Below are 25,281 nucleotides of genomic sequence, written 5' to 3'. Positions count from 1 at the left end.
AATGAGAAGAGAAGTGTAAATACTGCTTTGGCTTCTGATTTCATGCCAGATTGGCACGAAATACTTAAGAAGTGAATCTCCTTCCAATGTTTAATCACTTCTCTTTGTGTTTGGGGCTTAGCACCTCTCTGACTCTTCAGCTCCCTCCTATGTTGCTTCATGAACCTTTTGCCTTCAGCTGGAAGTCTGAGTTTATGATTGCTCTTCTCTTGTACAGGCACCATTTCCCCACTACTGGCTGAATATTAGCACTGCGATAGGCACGCTCATACATTAAAAATAACCATTCACAGTCCCTCATAGAGACAGAAAGTAGAAGAGTGGTTACCAGGCACTGAGGAAAGAGGGGAACATGAGTTACTATTTGATGGGTACATAGTTTCAATTTGGGATGATGAAAAAGTTCTGGCGACGGTTGGTGGTGGTTTCACAACAATGTGAACGCACTTAATGCCACTGAACTATATACTTAAAATTCGTTAAAGTGGTAAGTGTTATGTTATGAATATTTCACCACAGTAAACAAAAAAAAGAGGGAGAACTTCTGGCGCAAACCAACCCAGAAGCTTGCCCCACTTCAGAACATTTTATTTGTGTGAGCTGACAAATTCCCTGTTGTTTACAGCAATTAGCTGTAGATTTTCTGCTATTTGAACCATGAAACACTCTAATAAAAGTCATCATTAGAAAAAAAAATTAACCCTGTTATTGATATTAAAAAAATTCACATTTTTATAGATGAAGAAACTCAGTTCAGGGAGGATGAAAATTTGCCTGTTACACAACTAGTGAGTAGTGAACCTGGGATTCCAGTCTAAGGTTTGTTTGCGTGGAAATTTTGTGCTGCCTTCTCATAAGCAAAACAAATCTTATCCAATGGACAAAATCTCCAAATATGGGAAGTGTTCTCCAACCAGAATTTGTTTTTTCAATCTAAGTTGTTTCCCTTGTTTTTGATGCAGTCACTTACTCACATTTATTTGTACTGACTCTGAATTTTCCTGATAGTTAATGCCAAGGCTCCTGCCAAAATCCACCATCACAAATTATTTATAAAGGGATCACATGCCTTTATCTTCCACACTTAACTTTTAAATAAAAATAACATTTACAACTTTGGAATGTCACCTGTTAACAGATTCAGACGAATTCTGCTTTGAACTTTCTAACTCACTTTGGAGACCACATTGTATTTGATCTTTATTCTGGAATTTTTGCAACAGACTTTGGTTAAAAGTATTTAAGTTCTAACAATACAGTTTTTAAACAGAGCTTTCTGAGATGTGGTTACAAACAAATGTGACTGTTTTATTAAAAAACAGCAGAGTTCAAATTAATATTACTGACTTCAGAGCAGACATCTTGGGAAAGTGTAGATAGGGATGTTTCAATTACTCATTCATTGAAACACATAACACGTACTTATTCTATGCCAGACACTCAGAGAATTTTTGAAATTCCATTATTATATTTCCTCCAAAGCCAGTTAATGAACCACGCAGGAAATATTACTTTATAGTCATCTACTATTTTGACCCCAACCAGAATTATACAATTTGATCATCTACTTCATTCAAGAGACTTGGCTCCTAAAGACTTAAGACTATGACAAAAATTCGACTCTAACTTCAAAGGTTGAAGAATCACAAAGTTGATGGACAACATGCCAGAGATTCCTGTACATGCAGCATATAACACCTTGACAGGGGTAGCACTTGGTGATGTCTGATCGCCCCATCTTAAATAGCACTTTTCTTCCTTCATTCCCTGTTACCTCTCCCTGCAGTGTTTCTCTTTAGGGTGCTTGCTTCTCACCATCTGAGAATAACAAGTTCCATGAGAGCAGAGACATTTGTCTGTTGCTGTGTTCTCAAAACTAGATAGCGTCCAACACATAAAAGGTGCTCCATAAACAGTTTTTGAATTACTAAAAGGAAGCTTTTTATTCATTCGAATAAAAGGAAGCTTTATATCACTTTACGTAAAATGTTTTGCCTCAAGTTCGCAATTCCATAATTCAATGCAAGTATAAGATTTAATTTGATGATTTATAGTGCTATATCTTCTGTTTCTACTTCTATTATTATATAAATAGAGATCAGGAGACCTTCTGGTTCATTAGGAGTGCAGATTTTTTCCTTCTGTTCTTTCCTTTAAAGTGATGTCATGGTTAGGTTACCTTCTGGGGTTTTGCCATCTCTCCTTTTAACAGTATTTGCTTGGTACGCACTTACAATTTTTGTATTTTAACTATATGCAGGTGCTAAGAAGGATGCCGAATAAATGTAAGACTACTCCATGTTCTCAGAAGCTTAAAAATCTTCTTGGAAGAACAAGAACCATATTTGAAATAAAAAAGGATCAAAATAGAGATGCTTTACAGAATACCTCTCAGAAAGAGGAGAGCGGTTCACATTGAAGCTTCTGGGGAAACTCTATGGAAGAAATAGGACAGAGCGCAGACGTTGAAGAATGAGCTGAATGTGGACACATGCAGTGAGGACCTGCAGAGAAAGGGTCAGAGGTAACAGGTGGTTCAATCTGTGGGCGAGTGAAAACCACCATGTGCTCCTGCCTTCGTCCTGCGCACCAGCTGCTCTGCCCTATCCTGTACTCTTGTCATCTCCTAAACATTGTACGCCAGGCCCAGCACCACTCATCTCACCTATACTCACTCCTTAAGTGATTTCTCCCAGTCTCATGCTTTAGATAGCCTTCCAAATTTATAATTTCAGGCCCAGCCCTCCTTGAAGTCCAGACTCATGTACCAACAGCCTGCTCAGCCTCTGTACCAGGGGGTCTAAAGGAACTTCAAACAAAACACGTGGTTGTCTTGCCACAACTACTCCTATCAGCTCTATCCAAAATATACACCAAAGAGGATGGCTTCTCTGCACCTACACTGCTCCTGGCACCCTGATCCCAGCTACGCACCTTTCCCTTGCACTAGCACGTGATCTCCCTAAGTGACCTCCCTGCTGCCATTCTTGCTCCAGACTCTACTCTCCACGTAGCACCCACAGCCATCCCCTTAAATCATGTATCAGGTCTCGCTGCATCCTTGCTTAAAACTAGTCAACACAGCTCTTCTGGGACACGTGTGAAACAATTCCTGCTTCAATGCCTACGTACTTGCTGTTCCCTCTGCTTAGAATGTTCTTCCTCTCCTCCAATATTGAGTGACTTTCTTCCCTCACTTCACTTAGGATCCTTATCCTTGACCCAAATCTAAAATGGCCTCCTTTCGTCCATCACCTTTAACTCCCTTCCCTTTTAAAAAATCTCTTCCAAGCACATATCTAGGTACAGGTATATTTATTGGTCTATATTCTTACTGCCTATTTCCAACCACTGGAATTCAAGGTCTGCGAGGTAAGGGAGTGCTCACTGATATACCCCCAGTGACTAGAACAATGCCTGGCTGTGAAGAAATATTTCTTGAATGAATGAACTGCCATCCTGTTGGTTAACCTCTCCTTATGTAAGGTAATATCCTGAGTGATGTCATCAAAACCTGGGAGTGAAGAGTCTATACAGAGAATCCACAAGAGAAAGACCAGGCAATCGTAGCAGGGCAGGTGCAGGAGATGGAGCCAAGATGGGGACTGGGAAAATGAGGATGAAAGGACAGCCAGGCAATCCAGCACATCCTGCCAGACAGAGGATCTTGGACTCATGCAGACTCTAGCGGACTCTAGAGCCAAGAGAACATACCAAGCAAGATTTTCCAGGTGTCACACAGTGGCTGCCACGGGAAGCCTCTTTCTGGGGAGGGCCTGATCCAACAAAGAGAGAGTCTCCGACGCAAATGGACTCTGTGCAAATTGGCTACAAAATCAGCACTGGAGTTTTACATGAAGAGAAAGTCAGCAGCACTGCTGTGGAGAGTATAACTGACTGATGCTTGTTTATCTTTTCCAATGGACCGTGAGCTTCTAAGGGGAAGAGACTGCCTGGTTCTCTATCATTCCTGGTACAAAGTCTGCACTTTCAGGGAACATTTGAGAGATGAGCTGAAAGAAGGGAGAAGAATTGGATCATTAGTCTCTTTTTGGCTTTACCTAATGGCCCGGAGAGCAGCAGCAGCAGCAGCAGCAGGATTTTCCCCTGCAAATCTGATTGATATAAATCTTTTGTACACTTTAAATTGCCAATGGCTAAGACTTTGAACCCTGTACTGTTCCCCTCTTCCCACCCTAGAACTAACTTCCAAAAGCAGCAAATTGATATGCCCACAAGTTTACAATTCTCACACAGAATAGCAACCAATAAAGATATGAACTTTGTTAAAAAGTTTAAATAAGCCATTAGGTCATTCACATATCTCCTTAACCTCTGCTAAGGCAAGATCCTTCAATTTGCTGGAATTAGGAGTTTGACATTTTCTTAATTAAACAACTTTCCATCTGGAAAAAAGTACCTTGAAGATTCCCCCCAATAAACTCTAATGTAATTAAAAATAAATAAATTAAAAAGAACATTGAAATTGTTCTTAATAGTTTTGGCCACTATCCTATCAGGTAAGTTTTATTTTTATGTATTTATTTTCTAAAGTATACTTACCTTTCAATTTTCAGTTAAACACGTGACCTTGTTGACACTTCAGGGCCAATTTCAGAGTGTTTCTTTTGGGGGATTACCCTTTCTCAGAGGCTCTCTGGGCTACAGCAGCATGCTGAGTTCACAGCCATCGCGGGCTTTCCCCTTGACCTTGCTGTTTATGTCTTTAGTTTGTCCTACATTGTGAATCCTGAGAAGGAGGAGAATTCTTTTTCATACTGAAGAACATAAACATAGCTTAAGACTGAACTTTGATTAGAGTCTGAAAATGGAAAGGAAAAGCACATAGCCGTGTCCTCAATGTGAGTATTGTTTGTGTCTCTGCCACACAGGTGTGAGAAAATGGCTCTGCGATTTTTCCTGCTGGGGGAACAGGTCATGACAGAGCAGGAGAGGTGGTTTCCCTCCAAGACCACACCGAAGAGCTTGTAGTTTTCCCCCCTTTTCTTTTTTTCTGGTTTCCTCTTGAGCAAATGATTTTCTCAGGCCATAGAACGTTTTGAATCCAGTTCAGTAACATCCACTGAGTGTGACTCTGTGCAAGGGAACCAACTACGCGTGACAGAAACTATGGTTTCTCCAGAGTGCCCGGGACAGCAGATTTCCCTGAGTCTTGGTCCCAGGTTGCTGAAGCCTTGGGTGAGTGTGGGTCTGGTCAGCTAGCACACCCCTTTCTGGATGCCTCCTTACAGTCACTTGGATGTTCATCAGATGACTACTCCCCAGCCCAGCGCCTCTAAAGCAATTCTATTTTGCACATTCTTTCCTTTCCTCCCTCCAAATTACTATGCAGACCAATGGCAGACACTTTCTCATCAGTGAATTCCTAAATTAGCATTTCTAAAATCTACTTTTGAATTTTGCTCCTTTTACCTTTCTCTGACTCAACATCAATCTCTCAAATCTCTCTCTCTCGTCTCTGCTAATCAGTTCTGTTTCTTTCTTAGGCGACAGAAAAAAATGGAAAGATCTAAGTGGGAGCTTCTTAATGCAGGGAGCTTTTTCAATCACGGAGGAGAAATTGAGAATCATTACAAACCATGTATCATGATGGGTTTCTCCAGAAAGGGGTGGATGCTGACTTGCTTCCTAATTGCCCTTATCTAGCATGTACTCCCTGGACTTTCGTGCAGGGCGGGGGCGCTTTTCTCAGGTTCCAGGGACGGGTTCAGGCTCTGAGGTTGAAAAATCGTGAGCAGGGACGAGAAGGCCCACTTTGCCCGCGTCTGGGTGTGTGCGCGTCTGTGTGTGCGCGCGCGCGGGTGAGAGGGGCGGCGGAGCTTAGGGGAGACGCGGAGGGGGGGTTTGTTAGGTCGTCTCCCGCTTGTGTGTTTAGCACGCCATCTAGTGGCTGAGGCTCACAGAAGAGAAGAAAGCCTGAGGCTCCCGGAAAGACATCCAGCTCAGGGATGAGCTGGCTTCCCCTCTGGGTGAAATCCCCTTCGCATAAGTGGCTGTATTCCAACTTTACCAGTACACAGGCGACGAATATTGTGCACATCGTTGAGAGGTTGGTGGAAGCCATGAAAAAGGATAAAAGACTTTAAGGACCTATTCAGAAAGGCAAAAAGTATAGCTACACAATTATTCCAGAAAGTAGGGCTCTGGTTGACCAAATAAATGAGACTCTTCTATGAATATGGGAGACACAAAAAGGAGTTGAAGAAAGAGAAGAGAGAGAAGGCGTGGGAAGGCAATGAAGGGGGAGGTAGGGTAACACAATGCTGCGTAGACAGTTCTGAATCCAGGTTCAAATTGCAGCTCTCTCACTTCCCATCTGTGCCAAGTAGGCAATTATTTAAACTCATTAAGCCTCAGTTTGTCCATCTGTAAAATGGGGATCATCCCACCTATCTCCTAGGGATGCTGAGGGTTAGACCAAAGAATACATCAATGTGCCAAGCCCAGAGACTCCCATGAAAATGCTCGATAAATGATAGTTGTTATTAGTAGGGAGAAGACTAACGGAAAAGAAAAGAAGGAGAGGAGGAGGCCTGGTAAGGGATAGGGTGGGAAATGTTATGATGTGAGGAAGGAAATAACATCGAGGACTGTCCAACTTGGCACAAGGCATTTGGCCAACTTAACAGACGAATCCCATGAGAGGGGAAATCTTCTCTGACTCCAGTGGGCAGAGGGTCTCTGTCTGAAGCCCACCTTTGTTACTGAATCTGTAAGTGTCTGAGAGGGCTCCACAGGAGGGCTTTCCTTCTCGGCACCCCTTGGTCTTCAAGCTGTGGGCTGAGAGCCCGAGACTCAACTCCTTAGAGGTCTTCAATTCAGTCCTGAGAGCTTGAGTGAAGGAAAGGCAGATGACCAGTCGGAGACAGGGCTGATCAAGGGGTAGCAGCTAGGGCCCAGGTTTTATTCAGTGGGGGAAGCTAGTAGCGTGGCCTAGCTTGCAAGGAGCCTTCTGGCAACCCTGGCTCGTCACTGTCTGTGGCAGTTAATACTGGCTGCATTCTCTTGGAGAGCCTAGAAGAAACACCTGTAGAACCTGAGGCATCTTCCCTCCCTGCTAAAGGCTGAATCCCCACGGCAGAGCCAGGAGGTAGATGCACAGAGCTGCCTCCGTCTCTCCTTTGGAACCTGATACAGCTCCTTCTAACGATTGCCTAAAGTCTCAACTGAAGCCTCTGGAGGGCAAAATATTGCAACACATACACACACTCATGCCCTCTGAAGAAGCTCTTAGCCTACCATCTCTAGCCAGAGCCCAGAACTGGAGACTACAATGCCCTTTCTCTGATGTAATGGCCGACCTCAATCTCAGGGGGAAAGAGGCCATCGCCTGCATTTCTAACCTTTTACCAGCTTCCTTCCATGCCAAGGAGAAACTAAGAACAAGAACACAGTACTGTAATCTGATCCCCAATTAGCATAAAATAAAAACAACCCAGTCATGTTTTCCACGGGCTTTTCCAACCTCAAACTAAACGCATGAAGCAGGGAGAAAGAGATAAAAATATACACGTGGAACTATAAATATATATACTGTCTGTGTATGTGCCACCAAGAACTCTCACTCAAATGAGAATCTGTCTCTAGGAAAACCAAGCAGCCAGATGCAGAAATCTGAGAATTTTCCCTTTCCGAAGTGCAGTGTGAGTACAGAAAGGAAGGGAAAGTATCCTGGTTACTGGGTATGGAAGGGGTTAAATCCTCAGCCATCCTATTCTAAAGTGATTTATGATGATGTGTAGTGTTTCAAAACTCTCCCCCACCCCGGAGAACAGCCCTCCCCCCATCCACCCCGCCATCACCATCGAGTCCACTCTCAACGTGTTGAAATGGGAAGGAGGCGGTGTTTTGCTGATCTGTTAAATTCTTAGTGAAGTTTCCTTGATTTCCAGTGGCTGCTGTTGTTTGAGTTTGGTTTGGATCAAAACTGAGGTTGTCCTGGCATTTCTGGGACTGAATCCAGGCAAGAGGAAGAAGAAAAAGAAGGAGAAGGAAAAGAGGAGAAAAAAAGGTGGGGAAAAATAAAGGGAGGAGAGAAGTGTAGGAAGAGAAAAAAAAGTCCTTTTTAACATCACATTCCTGTGTTTTCCCTCAGTCTGGAAAACATATTAATCCCAGTGCTTTTACGCTCGGAAACAAAGGGACTAAGCCAGACTGTAGGGGAAAGGGTGATAAGAAGGATCCTGGAACTCTAAAGAGAGAAAGAGCGAGATTCAGAACTAGCTGGGGCTCCACTGTAAGGGACGTCCTGTGTCTGTCGGCACAGGAGATTGGCACACACAGACACACGAGACCGCGCAGAGACTACAGACAAATGGAGATGCAAAGCCTCAAAAGGACAGCTCCTTTCACTTCATCCTACTTGTCAAGAAGGTAAAAAGACACAGCCAGAAAGAAAAGAAGAAAGCAGCTCAGCCCTCAGGTCAGGACAGGCGGTGGGTCTGTGGTGCGATTTTGGGAGCTGGAGCTGCGGCTCACCCCCTTTGTATCGCTCAGCCTCTCAAGGGAGAGAGAGGGTTGGGAGGAAGAGTGTTTCATCTGGGAAACTGTCCTGGGACCACACTTCAGATTGCTTTTTAAACCCTCTGCATTCCATCTCCATGAGCCACAATGTAAGTGTGTAATCCTTCTGTCTTCGGTGTGTTTGTTTGTTTCTTTGTTGCTTATTGAAGAAATGAAATGGGAATGTAGTCATAATTAATATGCTTAGTGTGCATTTTCTCTGGAGCATCAGTCAGTTGAAACAGTGCAAGCATGCTGAGTGCAGACCCGAGTTGGGTTTCCTGCTTAATGTAACTGTCTCTGCTAAGCACTGACAAATTACAGGGGTTTAAAAGCAACAGGATCTCATCCTATTTTCCATTCCCTGACCTCTTTCCTTCTGCTTTAACCACCCCTTCCCCCTCCCCTAGGCCAACAGAGAGAGAGAGAGAGAAAATGCCCAGCTCTGTTTGCAATTAAATGATTTTCTTTCTTTTTCCCCCCTCCCCTTTCTGTCTTTTGACCCTGCTGCCTCCCAAAGAGGACTGCACAATGACATGGAGAATGGGACCCAGTTTTACCATGCTGTTGGCACTGTGGCTGGTGTGTGGATCAGAACCCCACCCCCAAGCCATGAATAGAGGGAGCCATGGAGGGCGGAAAGTGCCTCTGGTCTCCCCAGTCAACAGAAGGCCAGCCCGGTTTCTGAGGCACACGGGGAGGTCTCAGGGAATTGCGAGAAGCACTCTGGAAGAACCAAACCTCCAGCCTCTCCAAAGAAGGAGGAGTGTGCCGGTGTTGAGAGTAGCTCAGGCAACCGCACTGCCGGCCCCTTTGGGCATCAATGGAGCCTTGGTGAGACCTGAGCAGAGACCAACAGCCCGGAGCTCTCCTCGTGAGATGGTCCGAGATGAGGGGTCCTTAGCTCGGTCAAGAATGTTGCGCTTCCCCTCGGGGTCCAGCAATCCCAACATCCTTGCCAGCTTTGCAGGGAAGAACAGGGTGTGGGTCATCTCAGCCCCCCACGCCTCGGATAGCTACTACCGCCTCATGATGAGCCTCCTGAAGGACGACGTGTACTGCGAGCTGGCGGAACGGCACATTCAGCAGATTGTGCTGTTCCACCAGGCAGGCGAGGAAGGAGGCAAGGTGCGGAGGATCACCAGTGAGGGCCGCGTCCTGGAGCAGCCCCTAGATCCCAACCTCATCCCAAAGCTAATGAGCTTCTTGAAGCTGGAGAAGGGGAAGTTTGGCATGGTGCTGTTGAAGAAGACGCTGCAGGTAGAAGAGCGCTACCCTTACCCGGTCAGGCTGGAGGCCATGTATGAGATCATCGACCAGAGCCCCATCCGCAGGATAGAGAAGATCAGGCAGAAGGGTTTTGTCCAAAAATGTAAGGCCTCTGGAATAGAGGGCCAGGTGGTGGCGGAGGGGAACAACGGTGGTGGAGCAGGGAGGCCAGGCCTGAGCAGTGAGAAGAGGAAAGAAGACCAGAGGAGAGCACACGTCCCGCCAACCCGAGAGAGTCGGGTGAAGGTGATGCGAAAACCCGCCACCACTACCGGGGCTCCCCCCTCACCTCCTCCAACCCCAAGGGCCACCACCCTGTCTCCTGCTTCAGTCACAACAGTGACTCGGGCCACCTCTCGGGTGGCAACTGTAGCTGTAAGACCTACAACCACTACAGCCTTTCCGACCACCCAAAGGCCCTGGACCCCTCGGGCGCCTCCCTTCTCAGACGCCCACAGGCCCCCAGCAACAGCGGAGGTGACCACTGCCAGGGCCCCTGTGGCCTCAGAAAATCTCTACCCTCCACCCAGGAAGGAGCAGCACAGGGAGAGGCCACAGACCACCAGGAGGCCCAGCAAGGCCACCAGCTTCGAGAGCTTCACGGCTGCCCCTCCCACCACCGGTGCAGAGCACAGCACAAGGGCTGGCGCGGGGCGGGTCCGGGACAACCGCACAGACAGGCGGGAGCATGGCCCCCGGGACCCAAACGTGGTTCCAGGACCTCACAAGCCAGCAAAGGGGAAGCCTCCCAAAAAGAAGGCCCAGGACAAAATTCTTAGCAATGAGTATGAGGATAAGTATGAGCTCAGCCGGCCTACTGCCTCTCAGCTGGAGGAGGAGCTGCAGGTGGGGAATATTCCCCCCCAGAAAGCAAAGGAGTCGAAAAAGCATGAGAAGCTGGAGAAACCCGAGAAGGAGAAGAAAAAAAAGATGAAGAATGAGAAAGCAGACAAGTTACTCAAGAGTGAAAAGCAGCTGAAGAAGGACAAGGCTGAGAAAAAGAGCAGGCAGGACAGAGAGAAGAGCAAGAAGAAAAAAGCGGGGAGGACAGAGCAGGAAGGCTTCCTGAAACCCACCACCAAACACCTCACTCCCAGCCCCCGGAAGTCGGCCACTGACCTGCTGGGCTCCTTCGAAGGCAAACGAAGGCTCCTCGTAAGTAATCTTCTGCTTGGCATTGTTCTGTGGGCTGAGGCCGGGCGTGTTAACGTTCAGTTTGTTGTTTTTCTAAAATCACGTTGCTGGATGGCACACTGTGGCTGAACCTGTACCATGTCTAGAAGATCCAAGGAAGAGCAGCCAGGCCAGCAGCTCCTTTTGGTTAAGATGCTCTGAGAACCTCTCTCCACACAGACTCACAGCCCTAAGGGACAGGCAGTGACAGGGGACCTGAGACATGAGCCCAGGGAAGCACCTGTAGTCAGTTTCTTCCAAACCCGTCACTACCACCCCCTATCCTTACTCCTCTCTTTTAAGGGATAGTTCTGGATACAGCTTCCTTTTACCAAGTTCAAAGGACAAAGGAAGGAGGAAGGAGTTCCTAAAATGGCATGCATTGACTCCAGTCACAACTTAGGAAAAGGGTTTCTCTCTGCGTGAACTTAGGAACTTAGAAGCATGTAGATGGGGAAATGGCAAGATTCCTTCTTCCCCCCTGATTAGGTCCATATCAAAGATAGGAAGCAGAAAGTAAGGCAGCCTGGGTGGGAGTGGGTATGACCGGGAGTGGGGAAGGGTCCTTGTTGGTGTGACCCTCACAAATACTTTTAAAACCGCTTGGCTAAAACCTTCTCCCTTAAAGGCTGCCTCCTCCATCACTGCCCAACTACCAGTAAGAAGCCAGAAGGATGGACAGTGGAGCACTGGCTTAATTGCTCCCATTTCCAACACCCTAGAGACATTGCTGAATTTGGAGGCAAGATGTCATGTCAGTTTCTCCTGTGCCTCTATAAAATGAGCATGTCTGTGTGTGTGTGTATGAAAAAGGAGACAAGCAGTCCTTACTTCTGCTTTGCCTGGTTCTGAGTACCACAAGTGTTGAGCATGTCACATGTCCATCTCAGTAACTCTCTCTTTGGCCACTACTCGCCACCATCCGAAGAATGATGATAACAGAATCTAGTCAAACCCAAGGAAGACTCTGGACAGGAATAAGCTCCATCCTAAATGTAAGAGCACTTCCTCAGTGATATGACAATGGCTCTTTCTCCTCTCCATGTCCCCTTGCACCTCTTTTAATGCCCCTCCAAGATTTTACACCTAGCTTCTTAATGCCCTCGTTTACTCCAGACTGTCCAGGAGGAGAAACGTATGATCCAATTACTTCAGAGAAAAAGGTCAGGAAATTAATGTTGCGTAATGTGAGTCAGGAAGGATTTTCTCAGATACCTGGGTGGTATGGAGCCATCTTGCACCGTTAAGGACAGCATCTATCCTACTGAACGGACAGGGTGATTCCTGGCCCTGCATTCCTGCCACCAAAAGAGACAGGCACTCTTCTCTCAAGGCATCTTTCAGAAGGTCTTTTACTTTTTCCAGTTTGGCCTAAATGTGGGTTAATGATGTAAACAGAGCAACTCTGGTGTCCATTTATCTGGTTTCAAAAAGTTTAAATGTGCATTTGAATGTTATTCAGAGCAGAGTCCCTTGTGGTGTTCATCACGGGAGGGGCATGTCCCCAAATTCTCTTAGCTGTTCCATCCATCATGTATGTAGGTCTTAGAACCAAACCTAAGTTTTGGTTGATTCTACAGGTTGTGTGTGTGTGTGTGTCTTGTTATATACTTTTTGTATGTTGTTACTCATTTTTAACCAGAGCCTTAAAGTAACTATATAAACTTAGGTTAGCAGAGGATAGGCTGGCTGGTAGAGTAGTTTAACAGCTGCTTGGTTACTCCCAGAGGACATAAATTTAAGTGGGAACGTTCCAGTCAGAACCAAAAAGCATCACTGATTTCAGAGAAGAACTCTACCTGGTACTGGAATGTTTGGTAGACAAGCCATGGGGGCAAACTGCCCTCTTTAGGGTGTGGGAAAGCATCGGAGACGTGCTCTCCTCTTGCATACCTGGGACTTTGTCCTGCCTGCTAAAACACATCACCCAACCTGGCCGTTTCACCAGCAAGGCAGGCCAAGGGCTCCTCATGGGCAGCCTTTAACCAGGGGAAAAATAAGCTTGGGTAAAATGTCGGGATTGTAATTGTGCTCCCATCTGGCGAATACTTCCATTGCCCCTAGTTCGTGAGTGAAAAGAAAGGGTTTTCCTACTATCTCCCTGATATTAGTCATGCTTTTCATTTCTCCCTCTGTCTTTCCACTCCCTCAGTCAGGGGTTTGAAAGCCCAGCTGGGTCTTTTTTGCTTTTAACAGCATCCCTGATCATAAATTTCTAGCAAATGAAACTCCAATGACAGCTTCTACTGATGTCACGTGAGGCAAAACAGAAACCAGCTGGGATTGCTCATGGCAGTGTTGTTCTTTGGGGCTGGCAAGAGAGCCAGGTTTGTTATTAGAAAGAAAGTACAAACAGGAGCGTTTCAGTCCTGCAATCCCACGTGTGCCCAGCTCATGATCATATCAGAAATGTGTTTTCTGAAGAGCTAGTCATGTCTAAAACAATAATAGATTAGAAAAGATGCGATGAAATAAACATGATATAAAATCAAAAGGCGGAGAGAAAAGAATCTGTTTCACTAGGCAGCGAAGAGACTAGTGTTTCCGATGAGAGACTGTTGGTGCCGTTTATCTTTCTTCCACTCATTTTTCCTGTCAGACATGGCTGATGTTATTCAGGAAGTTCAGTGATTCAATTAGTAATCACTAAGGCTTAGCGCCCTCCAAGCTGTATGGCTGACGCACACCTCCAACTGGCCTCAGCCTAACCAGTGTGCTCAAACTGAAATGGGGTTTGCGTTCCAAGAAATCGTGCAGGCCTTTTAACTCATCTTCCCAGTTTTTCAGTGACCTGCTGCCCAACTACAACTTATCTTATATGCCTAGTGCTTTGCATTTATTTATATCATTATTTAGATGTGAAAACATCACGTAACTGCTACCTAACCAATTTCTTAGAGAAACATAGGCAGCAAGGTTTTAGGTTGTAACTGGGTGAACAGCATCCTAGAGCCTTCGACGGAGTTGCCTGTGCATCCTGGTGTCCTATTCATACTCCTATTCTCAGGCCGGAGGTCAGTCCTTCAAACCCCCACCTCTCAGCCTGTCAACAGAAAGGGGCACATCCTGCAGGGCACTTGGCCGAGGCCATGTGGTTTAATTTTCACCACAATCCCATGAAGAAGGATTTATTAACTCCATTTACAGAGGAGGAAACGGAAGCTCAGAGAGGCTGAGAAGTTTCCCAAGCTGTAGAGCTAATATGAGGCAAAGCCAGAATTAGAACTCAGGTCTGTTTGGTTTTAAAGTTCATGCTCAAGCTGCTCCCCGATTCTGCCTTCCTGTGGGTGTGAGCTTCCCGTGGGCACATGCCATAAACTCAAGGGGAAACTGAGAAATTATCCTGCCAGTTAATCAATGCAGATATTTTAAAATTCATTTTCAACCTTGAATTACCCAGATAAATGGTAAGATGTAGCAGTTGTCAACATTTTGTGCTAAGCACAAATGTAGAGGTTTTGCCTTTAGTTATTAAAGATTAGCAGCTGAGCGACAATCTGTTGCAAATCTTTTTTTTTCTTCTTCTTCTCCTCCCCAAAGCCCCCCAATACATAGTTGTATATTCCAGTTGTAGGTCCTTCTGGTTCTGCTATGTGGCATGTCGCCTCAGCATGGCCTGATGAGCGGTGCTAGGTCTGTGCCCAGGATCTGAACCGGCCAAACCCTGCGCCATCAAAGCAGAGTGCATGAACTTAACCACTCAGCCACGGAGCCAGCTCTGAGTTTTTTCCTTTAATACCTAGCTAGTTCTCTGTACCTCAGCTCTCTGGCTTTCCTGGCAGTCAGTCAAGAGCAATAGATTGTATCCCAGTTAACCTTATCCCTCAAACTGGTTGGTGTCTGTTTGGGGTGACAACAGTGAGAATATAGATAAGATGTTTGTCACTAAAATATTGGACTATGTGGAGTACAGCTGAAAAGCTGTCACTTTGTGCCCTGAGATTTACCTGCTTGTCAATTAACAAGAGGCCTCATAGTGTTGAATTGCAGTGATTCAAGTTCAAGTGTAAGCATTCTTTGGAGACTGAGTCTCCTGTAATTCAAGTGGGTTAGTTCTTTCAACCTTAGCTCAGGAATCTGGATATTGGGATAATAATCTACCTATTTGGTTTAATTTTAGAAAAGGACATAAAGCTCTGCTTTACTAAGGCAGACTACTAGCTTGAATGTTATTTTTTCAGAATCCTGTAAAAATCTAGTGTTTTGAGCCTAACCAAATATTTAGAATAATCTGAGCCTTACAATACCTTCCCCTAGCATCTTCCCATTCCTGTTTGCTCCCTTTACTTATGCAAACTGGCTTCATTACACTCTGAGGCTCCTTGTGCCAACACACAGTTAGAACATAAAAGTGAAAAAGAATCACAACACAATTCTAAATTCATGATACATGCCCTGATTTATCACCACCCAACGGGAAAGAGGCCAAGTGCCAACAATAGTGTTTACTGAGAAGCTCTAGGATGCTTTTTTTAGGAAGAGGGGATTGGAAATAGTTACCATTTTAAATACTGTTTGAAATACTGCCAAGCTAGAAAATGAATGGGATGGAGACATCAATACACGGGGAAAGAGTGTCAGAACTTGTGCTGAGCATCAGCCTGCTCTGCTTTCCCTGATGCAAACTCGACAGGCAGATTCAATGTAACGGAGAGAGTCTTTACCAACTGCATCTAGGCGTTCATAATCAGGGGACCATGTTCCTGAGTCCCTCCCCTCTCCTCTGACTGGATTATCTGTATAACCTGAGGGAGGGGGCCAGCATGTGTGCTCCTACCACCTGCACAGCACTGGCAGGGCTGGGGTTTCAGAACCTTGAAGAACTTATACTCTAGTCGGGGAGGTGTGACATAAATATGAAATAAAATAATAAATTGAGGAAATATATAAATTCCAAGTGAGCAGTGCAGACTGTAAGAACAGTAATTAAAAGAGGAAAGTGGTGATTGTGGGCTAGAAAGACTTTAAAGAGGATGCTACACTTGAAGAATGGCTCAGGTTCAGATATGGTAGAGGGGAGGGGAGTGGATTTGACCTTTCTAGGTGGGAAGGGTAATAGGGCCAAGGCTAGAAAGGAATGTGGGTGAACTATTCAGAGGCAACATACATGTATGGTGCTCCGGTGCACACAGCCTGTACACATGTATAGTTTTTTTTTTTCTTTTCTGCTCAATTCTCACTACTTAATGAGGTTGGCGGGGAGTTATTCCATTGTAAAGATGAGAAAGCTAAGGTTCATAAGATTAAGTGCCTTTGTTAAGGCTACAGGATAGCCAGGGGTTGAACTAGGACTAAAATGCAGGCCCTCCAACTTTGGCTACAGTCACTCTTTCTCTTTGCCACTCTGCCAAGAGTCCTTTCATATCATAATTTAGACAGTCTGGCTACGGGGTGAAGAGGTCACGTAAGGGAGGAACAAGAGGAAAGGTTAGCAAGAGAGAACCTGGACCCAGGTTGTGGAGGGCAGGAAGATAGGAAATGAGTCATGCAAAATAAATGTCACCTCAACGGTGGGTTCAGCCATCCTTGGGCGAAGGTCCTGAGGTGAAAATAAACATCAGAGCTCTTTATTTATTTAAGTGCGATTCCCACTGGGTATCCATGGCCTAGGGTCACTGTGTTCAGAGAAAAGGGGGAGAAGCTGCCAGGCATGGGAGGATGAGTTTCTGTATGATTATGTATTGTCCGAAATCCTCAATTATGCACAAGGGGAAGAAAAAGACCAAATGGAGCTTTGAGGACTCTTGAAATCCTGCCATATCAAGGGCTGTCAACAGACTTTAAGGGTCCAAGGCAGAGTACGAGATGAATGAAATGGAGTCTCCGTACGGATTTGAAGTTACAGAGGCAGGTAATTATCAGTCATCTAGTGTCTGGGCATCTGTGCCCTGAGACACCTCTAAATGTATTCTAAATCTGGGCTTATCCTTGGTTTAGAATAAGGAGTCTCAAATCACTATCAGTAAATCTCTTTCTCTCACCTTTGTTTTTGACTATTTTGTGTTGTCACTTAACCATTCATTTTATTTATTTCAAAATAGTGTGTAGGTGAGCAAATAATAACCAGAAAGAAAAACCTAAAACATAGCAACTAAAACTAAAACTCCACGATTTGGGCTACCATCAAAACCTGAAGAAATATTTTCAAATGTCATCTAGCTAATTAAAAACTAGCAAACAAAGCAAAAATACCATCACCATATCTTTTTATAGCCACCTTAAAATTTTTTTTAAGGCTAAGGATGAATCAGCGAATAAATTTTTGGAAATTTTCTCTTTTTCCTCTTGGGAAATTACACTTCTAAAACAGGCCCTTCTTACCCACTCTGTTCCTCTGAACAGGCATATAAATACAAGATCAAAAATAAACTCAATCAGGTCTACTTAAAATAAATAATGATCTGAGAAAAAAATAACTTCATCCCTGAAAACCTTTGTTAATGTTACACTCAATGAGTAATAGAAGTTTGTCAAGCAGAGAGACCTCTTAGAAGGGAAAGCTTCAGGCAGCAATGAGTACATCTCTGACAGAAAAATCAACAGCAGGATCAAGCTGGGACCAGATTCATTAACCATTTTGATAAAGTATTTGGAGAAGGTTAACGACATGGTGACTTCCCCTCTGAAAAATGCCAGGCTAATAACTACAAACTTCAGAAATATTTTATAAGGTTAGATGAGTAAGTAAAGAAGTGGCTGATAAATTTAAATGTGGTCTAATGCAAGAAAGTGTATGGAGGCTGGCCTCTGAGCTCGGCGATGGGTGAGCAAAGCGTGAATAGACAGTGTTCATTGTAGACATCAGCCTAGTGAGCTATTTGAGGTCAAAGAGATTGACAGAGACCTGGTCATCATCAGAATAAAATTTTACATCCTCTCACCTCCAGGTGAACAGCACTGTGCCCACCGACTTGTGGAGTATGGTACACAGTTCTGGTTTCTGTTCAGGAAAAGCCTGATAAAATTGGAGAAGGCTCCGGAAAAGGCAACAAAAATAATCAAGGGAGTAGATAGACTTTTATATAGGGCTAGATGAAAACATTGAGGCATTCGTAGAGAGAGGGTTCAAGAGGAGCTCTAAAATATAGGGCTATCCTCTTTTATCTAAAATAATGCAATATATGTTTTTCCAGATGGCTGGTGACTAAATCATCTCTTTCTGTTGTTCTTTCTTTCCTCTTTTTCCCCAGAAGAAGTCAGGGGTTCACAGTGAGCGTGAAGGACACAGGGGCTAGATAAAAAATACCAGGTCTGAACTGGAGAGAAGGCAGAACTGAAAGCGTGAAAGCCATACGGTTGGAGGCCTCCAAGATCAAAGATGTCCAACTCGGGCTCTGTACAGGCCCCCTGTGACAAGGGATATATTCTATGTGACAAAACATAGGCCAAAAGGCCATGGTAGAAACTTTCTACAAGATATCCTAATAAAAATCCTAAATCATAGAATGTTCCATTGTGCCCAAGACCTGGTTATGAAACCCCCTCAACCCTGTGGGACATGAAATAATCATAGAAATCACTAAATTCATGAAGGTCTGAGCAGCCAATTAGGAATAATGAAGATCAAATGAGGGAGGGGAGGTAGCATTTATTGAACAATTATTACATGCCAAATATTCATGTGATGCTCACAACAGCCTTGCAAAATAAGTAGTCCTGTGCAGAGTTTGCAAATGAGAAAACCAAGATGCATGGAGACTAGTAAAGAAGGTAAACAATGGAAGCATGCAGAAAATTCTAAGCTGTTTGGAGCCATTTAAAAAACCCTTCCAAATGGTCTTTTTTGGTCATAATTATGCTAACTGTCCTACAGAACAGTATAGTTTTGTTTAGGTGAAAGTCACTACCAGCGCTCTATGACAAATCATCCCTTTGGGTTTTTCCTCAGTATGAAACTATCACTATGAATTAATATTTGCTTGCCTTCACCCACCTCCAGCTGATCACCACTCCTAAGGCTGAGAACAACATGTATGTGCAGCAGCGAGATGAGTATCTGGAAAGTTTCTGCAAGATGGCCACCAGGAAAATCTCCGTGATCACCATCTTCGGCCCTATCAACAACAGCACCATGAAAATCGACCACTTCCAGCTAGGTTCTCTTAAACATTTTAATTATATTATTGTTTTTCTCATGGTTAAGGTGGGACAAACTTTATGGGAGAGGTCAGTGGGGAATCAAAAGGAAGGGCTCACTCTTTGTGATAACAAGGTCAGATTGCCTAGGTATTTACATCACTGTTCCAGATGGTTCTAGTTTAAGGTTTGACACTTCAAAATGAAAAATATGCAAGCACGCGGTGGTTTGAAAGTCAGTAAGGTGGAGAAAAATGAGAGAAGTAATACAGTGGGGGGAGAACCAGAGAGGTATTCACAGGCTCTCTTCTGGATCCTGAGTCTTCTCGCCTGTGAGCAACACCATCTGATCTTCTTGCAGCCTTGATGCTGCAGGCGACTCACTCACAGACGGGGACCTGCCAGACCCTTGCAAGTACTTGATTCTGGCAAGGCTGGGGAGGGAATTAACCAGGGCTGAGAGAAGCTGTTAAGCTAAACGAAAAGTCACTGAAAATATGGACTGAACTGCACCCAAGTCCTTTTGGAGAGCACAAGAATTTGGCTAGATGTAGAGTTTTCACAATTTTTCATATTAATGATGCATGTGAGACTCGCAAGGCGCACAGCTCAGCGATGGGCAGCTGAGAGCCAACTCGCTGCCGCTCTCATGGGAACAGTGCAAGACTCACTGTGAGTGGTTCAGCCTCATAGTCAGAAGCCCCAGATGTGCCCCACCCAGTTTGTTTTATAATTACTGTTGTCTCTAGGGCTTTATTTTTTAAGAAAATTTTTTTCTTATGTGCGTTCTCTACTTTTAAAAATTCTCTTTTTAACTATAGTGAAAATCCTTCATATTCCACTATTTGCATATTCTGCCTATTTTTCATAAACTATATTTCATCTGAAAACATCTGAAAGAATATAAAACATATTTTCCCTATTAGTTAACAGTTAACTTCAATACATGTAACACGTTATCTCACAGATTTTTCTGTCATGTGATCTTGGTATAATTGAACATATAACAGTGATAACTATGTCATGATAATGTCAATTGGATTTTAATATGGTCTAGCTTTCTAAATCATATTTTTTTTATTGTGGTAACAAGCCTTAACATGAGATCTACCCACCAACTAATTTTTAGGTGCACAATATAGTATTGTTGACCGTAGGCACAGTGTGTACAGCAGGTCTCCAGAACTTATCAGGTAGAAGTTTCAGTTATAGATTCTCTGTCTTTGTTAGCTCGCTGCCCCCTGAGATAGCTCCGAAGGAAAATCAACAGCGCTCTTCCTAACGTCATATCATAAATCAGTATTGCTCAGTGATTGGTTTGTGGACCTTTATCCCTGTGCTGTGTGTATGTTTGGGAGGGAGAATGGGAAAAAAAAGGAGTGTCCTTACCTTAACTAAAATAACAATAATCCTACAAATAAAAGACACAAAAGAAGTTCTGGAGTCAAACCAACCGGTTCAAATCCACAGTCACAACTTATTTGTTGTGTGACCTTGGGCAAGTCACTTCCTAAGTCTCAGCTTAGAACTTAGTTCTGTCTATTTCACAGGCTATGCCGGAGATATAATAAGATAATGTAGGTAAATACCTGTCACATAATAAGTACTATTATTGTGTTCCTCATCAGCACCATTTGTTCTGACAGGCATGTGGAGATCAATGAGCTGTCGCAGGGACTAGAGCAGCCATAAGTGAAAAAGACTTGTAATTGCTTCCTACTAATTAGAGAATGTTGACAGCGAACCCTCACAACTGCTTTTCAAGGTCAGGCTGCCTTACTACTCCTGATGATAAAACTGAAGCCTCAGGGACTAACACTACAAAGCCATATATTCAGTGGTTAACTGGGATTCAAGCACTTGCTTCTGAATTTTCAAATGGTAGCCTGAGCCAGTGAGCTTAATTATAATCCAGATGTCTAGAGAGGAAGTAGGTATTCAGTCCAGTACAGAAACTGGTGCTGGCTGGTGATGAAAGCCTTCCTCCACCAGGTGTTCCCACTGTCAAATGTGTGATCCACCAACTCTTACGCAAAGAATTCTCATTCCTTATTTCAGAGAAGTTTGGAAAAAATCATTATATCTTTCACCTCAATCTCTATATGGTCCTAACTGTTATAAGCATCTGGTGCTGCCTTGGCAAATTGTTAGCATTAATCTTGCTGTTTTTTAGACATCTGGATTGAATATGAACTGTAGAGGGACTGAAGTTGTCTTTTGTGCCTTATTGGAAGTCAGGTATTGTGATTTGGGTGTTTGCCTCTCACTGAATGGCAGCTTGGACATGATTTGGGGGGCCTTTTATTTTGTTTCTCAACTAATTCCTGGAAGGCCTTTCTCTCCTTGTGTCATGTCCCAGGTTACCCTTATGGAAAGGCTGTAGTATTTTCAGCCAGGACTGGGAGTCAGCCATGGGAAAATATGAATTGCCAAGCACCGTGGTCTCAGTGAACCAAACTCCAGCCTTGACCGATATTCAGCTGGAAATATATCAGATGGCTTTACTTTCCTTAAAAATAAATCAAGTGCTCTCTACTCTTCCAGACTTTTCCTGGGCCTTGAAAGCAGAGGCCCACATCCAATTACAGTGTGGGCTGTGCTCACCAGCTGGTCCATATTGCTAAATGTATTTGAACTATAGATGATGGACCTACAGATGCCAGGAAACTTGCCTTAAGATTTCAGGTATTACCCTAACAGAAGTTATTTATGCTTGGCCAAATTCCTGGTTTTGCCAGCCCAGAGTATATTATACACAAGAGTTTAGAACGACCTAACACATAAAGACATTCTTAATTGTTAGTGGTATTTAAAATACTGGTCTGAAATAGGAATATTGGTGTATGTGTTAAGAGGATGGATTACAGACAAAGTTCGTCAGATAGGAAGAAGTTGCTGGCAAAGACACTTTATTGAAGAATGAAGAAAGTGAGGAAAAAATGTAGCAAACATGTTTCTTTCTTAGCAAAATACAGGGACAAAAAATATTTTGAGACTGATATTCGATTACCAAATTTTAAGGGCTAGAATGCACCAGACATTTTTATGGGGCAAAGGAAGTTCTTTGACAGCTTCTTTTGAAACAAGAAGAGTCCGAGGGTGTTGACCTTAAACAGATAGACAGCCAGTTATGTCTCCATATGAAAATGGGTTTATTTGGGATCAGCAAAGAATTGCAATTCCAGATCTGCAACCAGGGCGAGCCACCTGCAAATCCTCCAGCAGAAAGGGAGGAGAAACTCTTATAGGGAGGAAGAGGAGGTTGGGAAGGCTATTGTAAACCAGGAGTCCATTGGAGGAATTGGGAGTTCAATATGTAGTGCCTTTTCATTGGCTCAGTTCTGACAGTCTCTCATTGGCTGAGCTTCTTGCCAGTCAAGAAGAGGAAGTCTTTCTTCTTCCTGTTGGGCTGGCAGAGGGCATGAGAACACACCCTTTTGGCCTCTGACTCAGATTAAATGAGGTTTCTGTTTATTAATTTCCACAAGGGTAATGGATAAAAAGGGAGATGGAAAAGTTGATGGAGGTGGAATGTGGCAACAAGGAGAGAAAGTGTTGATTCCTTATTCATATGAGTAAAGAATTCATAGCTGAATTTCTAAAATAACTTTTATTAGTGAGAATGATAGAACAGTTTTCAGCCTAAAATGCTCTTTCTGTCTTTGATCCTGTTGAAGAGAATTGTTCTTTATGAACAAGCCTCACAACTATCAGGATCCGGATCTGTAACAATGCAAAAATGCTCCTTTTCCTCAGGAGCACCTGAAAAATGGACCCTTTGCCCCAATTCCTCCTTTCATCACTGGTGACACTGCCTGGCAGCTGCCTTCTCTACCCTGCCACCCTGAGCTGGGAGGCAAGGCTGGGTGACTGATCAGATTTCCAGACACTGGCTGTCCCTCTCTGCTTATTCAGTCTTTGATTATCAATCATTCTGTGCCCTAGAGGCTAGAGAGCCTGTCCCCTAACTTGTTCAGTCATCCTATTCCACTGTCTTTGCTGCCTCTGACATCAAGTGTATGAGTGTCAAGATCAGCCCTTGACAATCAAGGAGCAAAAAGCACCTGATAAAACAATTGTTTGAAGAACATGGTGGAGGGATGTGCTCTTTCAATTGCAGTCATCAGAGGAGATATTGTAAATATCAGAGGATTTTGAAAATTGGGTGGATTTAATGGAGGGGCCTTGAACCTGAGTAGATTATTCAATGGATGATGGCTCTATCAAGGTACTTTTTGTTTTATTTAATTTTTTAAAGAAACGATACTTTTTTTGGATTCCAAAGTCAAAGCTACATTAAAAGGTATAAAGAGACAAGTCTTCCAGCCATTCCTGACTCCTTTACCCTGTTACTCTCTGCCCCCCATAGGTACTTTTATGATTCCTTATTTATTAATTTAGTGCTTCTTTATACAAACACAAATAAATGTAATAACCCATATTTCCCTTCTTTTTACTTTTTTCACTTAAATATATTTCCTGGAAATCTTTCCTTATGAGTGTATAGAGATCTTCCTCCTTCTTTATTAAGTCATTGTGAGCTTCTGCCACAGTTTATTTAACCAGTCCCCTTGTTGATGAACACTTGGATTGTTTTCAGCATTTCGTTACTATAAACAACTTCACAATTAATAACCCTGTACGTATTTCACTTTATGTATGTAGATGTATCTTTATGATAGATTCTGAGAAGTAGGACTGTTGGGCCAAATGGAAAATGTATCTAGTTTTGGACGTATCTCCAGATTTCTCTCCATACAAGTTGTATCATATTGCAATCCGGCCAGCAATGTGTAAGAGTGTCTATTTCCCCAAACCTCTCCATTGAGTGTGTAATCAAACTTATGGGTGTTTTTAGCCAATGTGATATGTGAAAAGTAGTATTTTAGTGTAGTGTATTGTTGGGCAGCATTTCTTTTTTTATGAGTATGATTGAACATCTTTTCATATGTTTAAGGAGAATTTATATTTTGTTTTTAGTGTTCTTTGCTCGTTTTTCTGTTGGGTTGTTCGTCTTTTTAATCTCAATTTGTAGGTACTCTTTATAAATTAGAATGAAAATTCAGACTCCCAAGTCCCCTTCCCACTCCAAGATACTGACCCAGTTTGAAGACGTGGTCGAGGAATCTTTTTTTAAAATGTTGCTTGAGTGATTCTGATTTGCGACCAGGTTTGGTCTTGAGCAGAGGGTTGGGCGTAGGATAGAAGGAAGAGAGGACTAGAAATGTAGATTGGCACCTAATTTTAGAGAATTTCTCATACCATGACAAAGAATTCGAACTTTATTTGGTAAACCATGTAAAGATTTCTGAATATATTTTTCAAATAAATTTTAAATAATGTTTAAGTTTTGGTAGAGTCAGTCTGTAGGACAGAGAAATACCTGGCAGGACTCATTCTTCAGATAGGATAAATTGCTCTTTCTAGGGACAAATGAGAGCAGCAGCTTTGTGATCAGGAGTGGCCATGCTAGTCCCAGCTATCAATTTCATCCAGTGGCTCATCCCACCGAGTGGTAGAAGGTAGGCAAACGACCCACTCAGAGAGTAAAATAGGAGCCAATGGATCAACTACAAAGCCATTTAAATTCACGTTCCAATCAAAAGGAAGTAAATCCCATAGCTGGAGGCCAAGGTTATCCTAACTGAAACAATCTACTACAGACTGCTCAGCAATCCTGGGAATATTCTTGAGATAAAAGCAATTCAGCCTCTGCTGGAGTTTTTGCTTCCATATTTATCCAATGCACAACCTAGAGATTTTTGTCCTGTGTTGACTCCTTGAATAGGACAGTTATATTTTAAGTGCATTATAAATATGTTTTGTTTATGTTGTACATTACTCCAGAACAGGGTATATTAAGGTCCTGGGTGAATGGTGCAGTTTGGTAAATGACACGTAAGAGACCAGGATGCCAAAGGAAAATAGAATTTATTACTCACAGGTCCCAGGGAGGAAACTAGTGTGCCTCGCAAGGCCATAGGAAGAACATCAAGTTTTGGTCAGGAAGCAGAAGCAAGAGTGAGGGGAGAGCTAGACCACTGCCTTTATTGGGGTTTCCATGGGAAAGGCAAAGCAGGGCAGGGTGAACAGCTTTGGATTGGCTAGTTTGAACAATTTCAGCAGGGTTTGGGCTATGGGCTGGTCCCTAGCTGCCTGACAACGGGCCCTGAGACGATTAAAGCAGAGGAATATTGTCTCCCAGGGTGGGTGCCTGGGCCGGATAGAGGAGGTAAGGCT

At 43.6% G+C, this 25,281-nt stretch overlaps 1 protein-coding gene across 4 annotated transcripts in view; it reads left to right on the top strand.

The window, feature by feature from the left end:
* The first annotated feature begins 7,842 nt into the window (after positions 1–7,842).
* The window catches only part of CCDC80 (coiled-coil domain containing 80), a 34,864-nt gene continuing 17,425 nt past the window's right edge, over positions 7,843–25,281 (top strand). The window contains exons 1-3 of one of the 4 annotated variants that reach the window (XM_046658695.1): positions 7,843–8,032; positions 9,044–10,947; positions 18,905–19,061. In XM_046658695.1, the coding sequence (XP_046514651.1) occupies positions 9,055–10,947; positions 18,905–19,061 (2,050 nt within the window). In that variant the 5' untranslated portion in view covers positions 7,843–8,032; positions 9,044–9,054. The other 3 variants (XM_046658696.1, XM_046658694.1, XM_046658693.1) reach the window with 3 other exon arrangements.

This window comes from Equus quagga, chromosome 4 (genome assembly GCF_021613505.1).
Source record: "Equus quagga isolate Etosha38 chromosome 4, UCLA_HA_Equagga_1.0, whole genome shotgun sequence".
NCBI classification, from domain to species: domain Eukaryota; kingdom Metazoa; phylum Chordata; class Mammalia; order Perissodactyla; family Equidae; genus Equus; species Equus quagga.
This window is presented reverse-complemented; position numbering and strand designations above follow the sequence as displayed.